Source organism: Tupaia chinensis, unplaced genomic scaffold (genome assembly GCF_000334495.1).
Source record: "Tupaia chinensis unplaced genomic scaffold, TupChi_1.0 Scaffold000159_1, whole genome shotgun sequence".
NCBI classification, from domain to species: Eukaryota; Metazoa; Chordata; class Mammalia; order Scandentia; family Tupaiidae; genus Tupaia; species Tupaia belangeri.
The window spans coordinates 4,787,348-4,799,596 of record NW_006159630.1 but is presented as its reverse complement, the minus strand read 5'-3'; the positions used below and the strand labels follow the sequence as shown (position 1 = coordinate 4,799,596).

The window sequence follows — 12,249 nt, the reverse complement described above, 5'->3', positions numbered from 1 at the left end:
TCTTTCTTTTCTTTTCTTTTTCTTTCTTTTTTTTTTTTTTTAAATAATTTTGCCAGAGGGCACCTGTGCTTGGCAGAGAAACACACACACACACACACACACACACACACATACACAGAGAGAGAGAGAGAGAGAGCGAGCACCCCCCGGGAGATGGCCACACTGCAGTCCCTTCTTCACTCTCTTCTCAGGTTTTGAGCACACACTCACACATGCTTGGAGTGTTTTTCAAGCCAGCGAGTCTGGGACTGGAACCGTTCAGCCATGTGGGGTCCAGCGCCTTCACCACAACACCACTGAGCGACTCTGGTGTCTGTTTTTCACCAAGCTCCTGAAATGAATCTGAGGAGCAGCGGGACCTGCAGATGGCTGATCCGAGGTCGGCTTCAGAGCCGTAGGCGAATCTGGAGACTGGTCTGGGGACTTGGGGGGTGTGCGGGAATGTCGCCCCCTGGAGCTGCGTGGGGGAAAGCACGAGCCATGCTCTGTGGGAACTTGCTTAAACACACGTTTGTGTACGTGTGCACACACACTTGTACACATATGCACATATGTGTACACCCATGCGTGCACACACGTATACACATTCATACACTCAGGTGTGTGCACACACTCGTACACATTTGCATGCACATACCATACGCGCACAGACTCTTGTAGGCAGTCGTACACTTGTGTGCACACACACACACTTGTGCACACACACACCATTAAAAGAGCGGAAGGACGTTTGTCAGAGTATTGACGGTGGTTATCTGGGCTGTGGTTTATAGATTTTTTTCCCTTTGTGTTTTACAAATTTCCTGCCTTGCAGCTCACTTGCTTCTATAGCCAGGAAGAAAGCAATAGATGTTCTGTTAGAAGTTCATTGTCTGAGTGATTAGCTTTGAGAGATGAGGAAGCTGAGGCCCAGCAAGTGCCGGGTTCCCCGGCGGGCACAGCCAGGGCGTCTGAGGCCCTGCTGCTGTCCCCACTCCGGGTCAGGATGCCGACCTGGCCTCGGCAGGCTCTGCCTGAGCAGCTGCGTTTTTGGCCACAAGGAATGTGGGCTGAGCTGGGCAGAGCTGGCTGGAGCGGGACGGGCTGCCCTCCCTGCCCACTGCCTGCAGGCCCCTCCAGCCAGGCAGGTGGTCAGACTCTCTGGACCCGGTTGCCCAGGCTGGAGCTGAGAGCCCAGCCTCAACACGGCCCCCTGCGGGGTCATGCGGTGTCCGGGCTGGAAGAGACCTTTCTGTCCAGCCCTTCCTGTTCCTGGCCAGGAAACTGAGGCCAGAGGGTCATCAGCCTGGCCCTCTGGTTGGGTGTAGATGGCACTCGTGACTCTGGCGTATCCAGGCAGCCCCTGGCTCAGCGCACCTCCCACCCCCTCCCAATGGAGCAGCCTGTGAGAGGACAACTTGGCCAAAACCTTCCATTTTTAACTAAGAAAAGGATGGCTCCCACCTGCAGCCCCTTCCTGACAGGCTTGCTTCTCAGGCGGGTGCGTGTGTGTGGGCTGTTTCTGGCTGGGAAGGGTTGGCCCTCTTCCTGCCAGTGTCCCCCACAGTCCCTGGTGGTGGGAAGGGCCCACTTACCCGGGGGCCGAGGTGGGAATCCGGGAGGTGGTATCAGCAGGCCTGCAGGTCAGAGGTCGTGGGCTAAGCTGGCTGCTCTGGGCGGTGGGGGCGGGCCCCTGGGCCAGCCAGCGAGGGCTAGGGTGTACCGTAAACAGCGTAAACAGCGTGGCCAGTGTTCCCTCTCCCGCAGGCCAGAGCAGAGCCCAGGGTTCCATTTATGAGATGTGGCCGGGACGGGGGGTCCCCCTGAGTCACACTGTCTGCCCAGGAGGTCCTCCCTGGGCTTCCCCTCTTGGAAAGAAAGTACAGGCAGGAAAAACAGCCTCGCAGGGGCACGTTTGCGGAGGGGCCCCTCAGAGGTGCCAGGGCGCCGAGCCCACAGTGTCTTTGCGAAGGTGTCTGTCCTCCCCCAGGGGCCGTTACCTAGCACCTTTGGTGCAGGTGGACAGGCACGTGGAGGCCCAGTGAGCAAACACAGAGAAGGGCCTGTGTCTCTGCCTCAGAGCTGAGGGGGTCGGGGCGGGTGGGCAGGTCACCAGTGCAGACCTGTGCGCACGGGAAGACCGGACTTGGGAGTCCGCTGGGGGTGCCCTGCTGAGAAGGGGATGAGGACGAGGGCGGTGCTTGAAGGACCACAGCTGGGCCTTGGGGCACAACGTCCGAGCGTTGGGGGACCGGTCCCTCTTTCCCCGCTGCGGGGCGCCCCCGCCATCCCAGGCCTCCCTTGGCTTGTAGCCACACCACTCCGGGCTGCTCCGTCGTCACACGAGCTTTCTCTTTGCGCGTGTCCCTGCGTCTCATGAAGACGTTTGCACAGGACTTGGAGGCCACCCCACCCAGGATGATCTCATTTTGGGGTCCCTGATTCCACCTGCAGAGCCCCTGTCTTCAGCTAAGGTCACATCCCCCCACAAAAGCGAGGAGGGCAAGGACTTGAGTATGGCTTCCTGGGTCGCCATCAGCCACCACAGAGGCTTAACTGAGGGGACCAGGGTGTTCCAGAGAGCTGGCCGGCCCCTCCCCTGGCTCAGGCGGTCTGGGGAGCACAGGCTTCTGGGCGCTGCTCTGACCTGAGCCTGAACTGTGCCCCCTGGGGTCAGCACCCCTGTAATTAGGCTGCAACTCATATAGGCCTGGGCGCAGCCTCTGCTCCCGCCACCTCCAGGGCCCAGTGCAGAGAGCCCCTTCTGGCCCCGTGGCCTCGGCCCGGCCTGCATGATTGATGGAAGGCTTCACCTGGCCAAGGGGCCCTGGCATTAGGGCTTTTTTTTTTTTGCCTTTTTTAAGTGCGTTCCACATTCCCCCAGTATCAGTGGGGTGGGGTGGGGGTATCTGCCTCAGCACATCAGGAATGGTCAGTACCCCGCCTGGGCTTGCAGTGACCAGGCTGAGAACAAAGGGGAGGAACAGCCTGATCAGTAAGGGGGGCCCCGTAGACTCTGCTGTGACTGCCTGGTCCCCCGAACGTCCAGCCCCATCAGCAGAGCTGACCCTTCCCCCGGGAAAGAGCAGGGTAGGGGTAGGCACCACCCTGCAGGCCGGACTGGCTTGCAAAGTCTTTTCTTATTAACTTATTTTAAATGTAAAGTGTATGTATGTATTTATGCTAGAGAGAGAGAGAGAGGGAGAGAGAGGGAGAGAGGAAACACCTTCAACAGAGAGAGAGAGAGAGAGGGAGAGAGAACACCTTCAACGGAGCACTCTTCCTGGAGGGTCAGAGGTGGGCTTGGGAACCTGAGCAGTCTGAGAAGGGGCTGTCACAGAGCCCAGGGGTGCATAGGGAGGGTAGGGACCCCACTGGTGATGGAGGGTGCGGGGAGGGAGGAGGATCAGGGGGTGGGCTGAGAACGTGGCTGTCCCCAGAAGGGACCAAAGGGAGGCCATCTGGTGAGAGGGTGTGAGGTGTGGCACTTAAAGCTCAGAAAGCCCCAGCTCTGGGGACTCCCGACCTTTGAGGTGAGGCTTGGAGCCCTTTTGAAGTCATTCACCTCCCAGGAGTCTCCCCTGCCTTATCTGAGGCTGTTTATCAGGGAACCTTTGACCCAGCGCCTGAACCCATTAAGCCCCGCCCCTAGCCCCAGGTGCGCCCCAGGTGGGCCCCAGGGAGCACCAGTGAGACTGAGAACTGAGGAAGCAGCCTCTGCTGGCACCCTCAGCCCTCCCTCCTGGTTTAGAAGGGGGAGGGCGTGGGGCCATTCCAGGTGTGCTCCTGTCCCCGGAACTTCAGGGCAACCTCTGACATCTGCCTGGAATGACCCTGTGGCTCTCCCGGCTCACAGAGAAGGCCTTCATCCCAGATGCCTCCTCCTGGGGGCTCTGCCGCTTTGGAAGAAGATGCCCTGAGGCCTGAGTGGGGCTTCCTTGCCTTTGATACTGGTTTTGCTTGGTGTAGGGAGATTCCCCTCCCCTCCCCTTTTCCCCTTCTCCTTCCCTTACCTTTGGGTTCTTTTTAAAAGGGTATAGCCATTTCTTTTTAAGTTCAGTTTTATTTTTTCCTTTCTCCCATGAGCGAGAGACAGAGACAGATCCTCCACAGCCAGCCCTGGAGCACAGGTGTGCTTGGGCCTGGTGTGTTTGGGGAGGGCTCTGGATGGGGACGTGGGTCAGCTCCGTAGGGCTGCTCTGCCACTGTGGGGCCTAAGTAGAGTTTGCTTGTTTTGTTAGGGGCACATGCATGAGAGAGACACAGACAGACAGACGGACAGACTCCCTCCCCTGGGGAGCGTGGCCCCACCACAGTCCCTTCTCTGTTTCTCCATCCTGTTGGGATTTGAGGCCTGCATGCACACCTGCCTGGGTGTGTTTCAAACCCCCAGGGCTGAGACAGGACCATGGATGTCCATGTGGGATCTGGCTCCTTAGCCACTAGGCTGTGGGGCCGGCGCCCTCTCTCTTGCTCTTTCTCTCTTTCTCGCTCTCTCGCTCTCTTGCTCTCTCACGCTCTCTCGCACTCTCTCTCTCTCTCGCTCTCTTGCTCTCTCTCACTCTCGCTCTCTCACTCTCTCGCCCTCTCTCGCTCTCTCGCTCACGCTCTCTCGCTCTCTCTTGCTCTGTCTCACGCTCTCTTGCTCTCTCGTTCTCTCTCCCTCTCGCTCTCTCTCGCTCTCTCTCTCGCTCTCTCTCGCTCCCTCTCGCTCTCTCTCGCTCCCTCTCACTCTCTCTCTCGCTCTCTCACTCTCGCTCGCTCTCTCACTCTCGCTCGCTCTCTCTATCGCTCTCGCTCTCTATCGCTCTCGCTCTCTCTCGCTCTCTCACTCTCTCTGTCTCGCTCTCTCTCTCGCTCTCTCGCTCGCTCTCTCACATGCGGACACTCACTGTTGGATTTGGGGCCTGCACTCCTCCTGGGTAACCTCTTCTCAAGATCCTGACCTTGATGACTCCTGTAAGGCCCCACTCACAGGGTCCAGGAGTTAGGCCTCAGGCGTATCATTTTAGGGGACACTCTTCACCCCACTGCATTTGGCAGACCTAGCGTTAGCGTCGTCTGCAGATGCCTGGTGGGTTCTGGAGGGCCTTCAGAAGGGAAGCTGACAGAATCCCTTTCCGTCCTGGACAGGCGAGGCGTGGCTGGCCGGGAGCTGGGCTGCTTCCACTGGCCTTGTTGGCCAGGTTGTGCGATTTCCAGGGAGAAGTGAACACAGCGAAGCTGGGCATAGAGAAGGCCTGGAATCCGAGGCTAGCTGGTGACTGCAGCACCACCGGCTGCCCCTGCATTTGTGTCCCACCCCGAGGGGACTGGGCTCGCGAGCTCCGTTTCTGGACAGAATGTCCTGGTTGCTGTGCTCTGTAGGCTGGCTGAGGGTCTCGTCCTGCAGAACTGGGGACTGGGGTGTAGTTATTGTCCTTGGCCACACCTGAGAAGTCCTGCCACAGGACGTCACGTGTCAGATGTTCACGCATCAGCACTGCAGGCAGGCCTGGCTTCTGGGTGGGGAGCCCGGAGAGCTCCAGGCCAGCCCCTCACACAGAAGCAAGGGCTGTCCTCAGAATAAACTGGACGGGGCAGGGTGACCTCACGGTCCTCAGCTGGGGCGGGGTGCCTCCTGCCGTCTCAGGGGGCCAGAGACTTGGAGGTCCTCAGGGTTGCACCTGTCCGACCGCCACCAGGCAGGAGTGGGAAAGGTCAGCCTTTCGGCCTCGGCCAAGGAGCACTGGTTGGGCCCTTGGGAAGACTGTGCGGGGCTGTGGACCCAGGCCTGCGTCTGGTCGGAGAGGTGGAGTCGGGGGCTGTGGCCTGCGTATCCATCCTCACCACGTGTGCCGATCCGCCCAGGGTGGTCTCCTGGGGCCCAGCAGGGGCCTGTGGCAGGATGGGCCGGCCCAGATGCTCACTTTGGCCGCTGTGGCCCAGCCAGTTCTGACCTTGGGGAAGGCAGAGGAGAGAGGGACTGAGGGGGTCCCTGAACTCCCTTCTTTCCCAAGCCCTCTGAGGTTGAGTGTGTGGCTTCTAGGGACAGAGCGTGTCCCCAACCTTTGTGCATTCTCTGCCATCCAGTAGGCCCGGGCTCACGGGCCGTTCACCGGCCTCCCTATGCAGCCTCCCTGTGCGGCTTCCTCTTTTCTTAAGCCCCTCCTTTTGGAATCTTCTTCCTGAACAGTCCCCTCGCATCTGTGCCCATCCTCCCACTCTGTCCTGAGCCTGCCTCCCCACCTGCCTGGTAGCTATCCCTCCATGGAGCAGCCCAGGCCGGGGGTGGTGTCTTAATTTGTGTTTGTACAAAGCAGGTCCTGAGACAAGGAGGAAAACGGGAGGCAAGGGGGGACCCCAGTGATCCTGGGAGGAGGAGCGAGTGCTCGGGGGTGAGACGGCCTGGGCCAGCACCTTGTGGCAGTTGTGGCCAGGGCAGCTGGGGCTCAGTGCCAGCCCTTCACGCCCCCAGGGTCGTGTCCTGCGTGGGGAAGGGAGTGGGGGCACGTAGACCCCAGTTCTCACCGAGGGCTGGCTGAGCGTTTTCTTCCTGCCTTCTGCAGGCTTGTCACCAGGTGGCTGCCAGGCAAGGGCCTGGCAGACAGGCAGACACAGGCCACGCGAGGTCAGGCGATAACAGCGGGAAGCAGGTACAGCCCTGGCTGCTGATAGTGTCTGCACGTGCCTGCGTGCACACCCACCCACGGCACACACGTGGCAGGCAGGATTAGTCATCACTACGGACGCCACCTGACCACCTCGTTTGTTCCTGCCGCACGCGGGGTATCCCGTGGAGCTGCCATCCCTGCTGGGTCTCCTGCTCCCACCCTGACATGAGGAGCGCGGCTTACGTAGAGGCTGCAGCACATCCTCCAGCATGGGGCCTTAGGTCTGCTCTGCCCTGGGCCTGCCCCTGCCCTGCCTGCCAGCTCTGCTGGGCACCCTGTTTCCAGACCCAGGCCTGCTTTTGTGACTTTCTCAACTCCTTTCCTTTGAAGGATTTGTCACTTAGTGACCTGGGTGTTCTGTCTGCCCTGAGGGCTGCAGTGGGGAGGGACCTTCCATTGGCTGATCCGAGAGAAGTAAGGAGTCGAACCCTTGCAGCTGGTTCTGTCCTGCCAAGCTGAGGCCCTGCCCAACTGCCCCCTCCCCAGCTACACAGGCCCAGGATCTAGGCCAAGGCCTTGCCTTGGGCTGTGGCGTGGGCCCTGTCTCCCACCGTGCGGGGTGTTCCTGCGGCCTTTCGGTGCAGGCTCAGGGCAGGCACAGGAGGCACCTCCTCCCCCAGCCCTGGGTGCTGCCCTTCCTCGGACAGATCTGCTTTGCTGCTACTCGTCAGCCACTCTGTCCGACTAGGGTCTGCGATCTTCCTGGAGCCTGAGCTCAGGGTTTGGCCAGGCAGAGGGAGCCGCCATGGGCTCATTTTGACCTTGGGATCCAGCATTACTTAGTGTGGCGTTTGTCTCAGGCTGGAGCAGGGCTTTGTGACTTTCTGGTGTCCTCTCCCCAGACTGAGACCCGACCTGTGCACCAGGAGGAGCTGGGAGAGGTGCAGTGGGGACCCTGCCCTCGGTCCCTGTGTGCCCATACACCTCCCTGACAGCCCCAGGCCAGGCTGCTCCTGCTTCAGCCCCCAGGCGCACAGTGGGAAGGGCTAGATCTGGAGGGGACACAGGCCTCTGTGTGGCCGCCGCGCCCGGAGAGACCATCGGTGTTTGGTGGACAGGAGGGGTTGTGTGTCCGTCCCGGGCTTTGGGACAGAAGTGGGCTGTGAAGTCTTTTTCCAGGAGTGGGGCCAGCAGGCAGAGTTATTTACCGCCTTCGGCTTGTTCGCACCAAGGTGGTTTTTTCTTCAGTTGCCAGAGGACATATACACTAGCCGGAGAGAGATGGAACTGGGGTGTGTGTGAAGGAATAAGGCACCCAGTGGGGCGTGCTCATGCCCTATTTCCGTATCTTGTTGAGATTTGGGGCACATACATCCCATGCGTTTTTCAAGCTTGTCGAGGCCAGGATTGGAACCCATGGTAGACCTGTGGGAGATCTGGTTCCCTTCAACACTGGGCTAAGGAGTAGGCCTGAAATGGTGCTGATGGCTTTAACTCCTGAGAACATGAAGGGACCCCCACTTAGTGGAGGTGGATAAGAGCCAAACAGGAAAGCAAAACACTGCGATTCCATCCAGAGACAGTCGTTTTCTGCAAGGGTGTGAGCTGTGAGCATGCGTGTGCGCGTATGCGTGCAAACTGCACGTGTGTCTGTGGAATGGAATTAGGATCTTGGTATGCATCTTGCATCCTGCTATTTTTACTTAATACTCTCAGCATTTCTCATCTCTAAAGACGCGATTTCGATGACTGTGCAGGGTTTCGGCATGTGGGCTTAGGAGAGCGTGCACCGAGCGGTTCCCGGCGTTTGCGACTCAGTGTGGCGGGCGTCCTCTTCACCGGCCTCCCTGTGCTTCTGCGATTTCCGGGCGGATCCCAGTGGATCGCTGTGGGCCACAGCGCACAGACCGTCCCAGGCCTTGGTGCCCAGAGGAGGGCCGGGGAGGCTTCAGGAGCAGATGGGGTTGAAGGCCAACCCCAGCTTTGGGGGAGGCTGGAATTCACAGGGGGGCGGGAAGGCTGGCAAAGGTGGGCACCCCCGCTTCTGGGGGGCCTTCCTGATGTAGTCTGCCCAGATTGCCTGGTGCCGTGCTGCAGTCCACAGTGGGGGTGTCCACGGGGCTCTGTCCTTGCCCGGGGTTGGGTTAACGCCTTGCAGACAGATGGAGGCCACCCAGAGCTGCCCCCCTCATGCCCCAGGCCAGTGAGTAGCCACTTGCCAGCCCTGTCGCCCTGGATCTGATGTGTGGTCACCTGGGCGTCTCGAATCTGCATGTGGACAAGGGCATGAACACCCTCGTTGGCCTCTGTGGCCACGCACCCCTTGCTGCCCTAGCTCCTAGGGAAGACGAGTAAAGTGAGGACTCCCTGCCGACTGGGGGTGTCTCTGGGGAGGTTTTAGCGTTGGGAAGGGAAGGGGGGAAGGGGGCGGTCTCTGAGTGACATCGTGACCTGGGTGCATTTTCAGGACTGCTGGGGAGGAGGCGAGAGGCCTCTGCTGCCAGCCTTGGACCAAGCGTGCTCCTGACTCCCCAGCGGGGTGCCCCTCGCCATGTCCTCTGTGGGAGGCAGCTGCACCCGGCCTCCCTTGTAAAGCCTGCCTTAGGGAATGGTCTTGCTTCATTGCCAAATATTCCAGCGTGAATCTGGAGTGATGTTATTCCCCTGACGCCTTCTCCCACCATCTGGGGTTTCTGTGATTCCAGGAGAGGGGAGAGGAGGCAGCCCTCTCCCTGGGCTCTGGGTCCTCGCCTCGCCTCCCTGGGCTCACGTTTGGCCACTGTGGAGTGTGGTTGGGCTGGGTTGGACCCGGGTGGACAGTGAGTGATACCCTGCAAGGCACCGACCACCTCGCTGTTCAGCTGTCATCTTTCCCGCGGCCCCCTGGGCTCGTGTCCGCAGCATTCGCAGGGACGGGGGGGCTGAGTGGCCCGGCTTTCCTCTCCCACAGATCCGGAGGCCAGAGTAGGAGGTGGAGGTGTGGCAGGGCCCCGGTCCCTCTGAAGGCTCTGGGGAGGCCCTTCCTGCCCTCGCAGCCTCGGGAGCTCCGGGCAGCATCACCCCTGTCTGTTCTCTGTTTTTCTCCTGTTCTCTGTGAGGACACCGTTGTTAGACTAGAGCCCCTCCTCAGTCCAGGGTAGTGTCATCCTGAAGGCCATTTAAAAGGACCCTGTTCCAAGTAAGGCCACAGCCACATCTGGGGACACTGTGGGCCCCTGGAAAGAAGTGGTGCTTCTCAGGCCAAGGAGGGAGCGAAGACCCAGGACTTCCCTGCCACTGAGGCCCCCCCGCTCTGGGGGCTCCTGGAAGGTTCCATGCCCACCTGCAATCCCACCACTGGAGAGTCTTCTAGAAACACCAGGGACAGTGAAGGGACGGTCCTTAGTGGTCCTCATGGCTTAGAGGTCAATCAGCCCTTCCCAGGGAGCCCAGCCACAGCCCCGAGGCCACCTCAGCAGTCACGGTGTGGCCAGGATGGCACGGGGAGGGAGTGGCGTGGACTGCAGGGCAGGGCCAGGGCAGGCTGTAGGAGGAGGCAGGACGGAGCCTGGCTTTGTGGGGCCCTTGCTTCACAAATGGGGAGACTGAGGGGGCTGCTGGTGGGGGCGGGACATGGCACCTCCTTCCCCACATTCTAGCTAAGAGGGATGGCCCAGGATGGCCCTGGATGGGCCGACTCCTCAGGGTCCTAGTGCTCCATGCAGGTGCCATGGCCTCCATCAAGGACAGCGGTGCCAACCCCGAGATCAACTGGGCAGTCGCTGTCCTGGTGACCCCGCTCTCTGGGAGCGCAGGACGGGGGTGGGCTGGTGCTGGATGACAACACCTGGGCACATGGCAGAGCCGTGGCGAAGGCCCCCCGTTGGCCGTGGGACGACACGGTGTTTCAAAGGCCTTGGCTTGCTCTGCGCCAGAGTTTAACGTTCTGGAGTTGACACCCCCAAATCCAGACTTCCAGGCTCAAGAGCTCAGGAGCTCTGGCCACATCTGGCCTGCACTCCTGCAGGTGACGGAGCTGAGTGCCAGGTGCCTCTTGGGACAGGCTCTGTAGCCCTGGCCACTCCCTGGACCCATGGTCCCAGCTAGCCACCCCTGCCACCAGGCAGACCTTCATGGCCCCTACCTGGCCTCTGGGACCCATTGAACACAGTGGCCCAAGATTTGTTTCTGGGTCTACCAGGAAGGAGGGGCACCCAGGGCTTAGGGAGGGGTCCCCATATGAGTGCCATGTCTGGGAAGCTGGAGTCAGGTCAGGCCCTGCCTCCCACCCCAGTGCATTGGAGCACGTTCTTCCAGGTCTTCCAGAGGAAATCTTGTTGGCATTTGGAGGACAGGGGACCTGGGGGTGGGTGGGGTGCTGCTGAAAATGGCCCTAGAGAGCTGTCACTGGGGTGGGGCCCAGCTTTGGCCCTTTCTCCTGTGGGCAGGAGCAGGCAATGCTGGGGGCTCAGGAGATTCCGGGCTCTGGGTAGCGCGAGGGCTGCAGAGAGGTGGCGAGCATGCTGCCAGTGGTCGTCCCTCCTGCCCTGAAGCTCCTAGCCTGGAGTAGCCGGCTCTTGTTTGGAACGTGGTCCCAGGGACTGTAGGATGCTGGCTTCCCTGGCGCTGTCCCCACAGCTCCGAGTAGGGCAGGATCGGGTGGCCAGCGTGCCCACGTGCCCAGTAGTGTAGGGGGGGAAGCCTAGAGAGGGTGAGGACTGAGAGGGTCAGGGTGGACTCAGTCTGGGGAACTGGATGACCAGCTCTGATGGTTGTCAGACAGGCCCTGCCCAGCCGGGCTCCACATCCTACTCTGCGCACCATCACGTGTCCTAGCACCCCGCGCCTCAGTTTCCCCATCTGCTCCAAGGAATGCTGTCCCAGGGTTATTGGGGGGAGCAGGCCCAGGGCCTGCGTACAGAATTTCCCGTGTCAGCCGTCGGCCATACCACTGATAGGATGTTCCTGAGGCATTGTCGCTGGTGGGTACGACTTTGGGTTGTGGCCTTCCCTGCAGCGGTGGTGTGTTTGCTGACAGTGTCTGGGTTGTGTCTTAGGTGGAGGTGAGGAGGCCACGGCAAGACAGAAATCAAAGTTCCTGAGCCAGAACGTTCTGTGTGTGTTGTACCTGGGAGAGAGGAGCCGAGTGGTCGGCCCTGGCCGGAGCGTCTGGGCCAGCACCGTCCGCTGAGCGTCATCGGCAGGAATCACACCGTCCACCCACCTCATCCTCTTCTCTTTGTTTTTCAGCCTTGAAAAGATCTTTTGAGGTCGAGGAGGTCGAGACGCCGAACTCCACCCCACCTCGGAGAGTCCAGACGCCCCTGCTCCGGGCCACTGTGGCCAGCTCCACCCAGAAGTTCCAGGACCTGGGTGTGAAAAACTCAGAGGCCGTGGCCCGCCATGCAGACCCCCTGAGCCAGCGCTCCCCGAAGCCCTCCCTGCGGAGGGTGGAGCTCGCGGGGCCCAAGGCGGCCGAGCCCATGTCGCGGCGCACCGAGCTGTCCATCGACATCTCGTCCAAGCAGGTGGAGAACGCCGTCCCGGGGCCGTCCCGGTTTGGGCTCAAGAGGGCCGAGGTGCTGGGCCACAAGACGCCCGAGCCAGCCCCTCGCAGGACGGAGATCACCATCGTCAAGCCTCAGGAGGCAGCCCACCGCAGGGTGGAGCCCCCCGCCACCAAGGTCCCCGAGGTGCA

The 12,249-nt window shown here is 60.7% G+C and overlaps 1 protein-coding gene across 5 annotated transcripts in view; it reads left to right on the top strand.

Annotated features, from left to right (window-relative positions):
- The window catches only part of SEPTIN9 (septin 9), a 159,464-nt gene that overhangs the window by 60,323 nt on the left and 86,892 nt on the right, over positions 1-12,249 (top strand). For 4 of the 5 annotated variants that reach the window (XM_006145720.3, XM_027770762.1, XM_006145719.3 and 1 more), the window contains exon 2: positions 11,802-12,235. In XM_006145720.3, coding sequence (XP_006145782.1) covers positions 11,802-12,235 — 434 coding nt within the window. Of the gene's footprint in view, positions 1-11,801; positions 12,236-12,249 lie in introns of those variants that run through there. The other variant, XM_027770763.1, reaches the window with a different exon arrangement.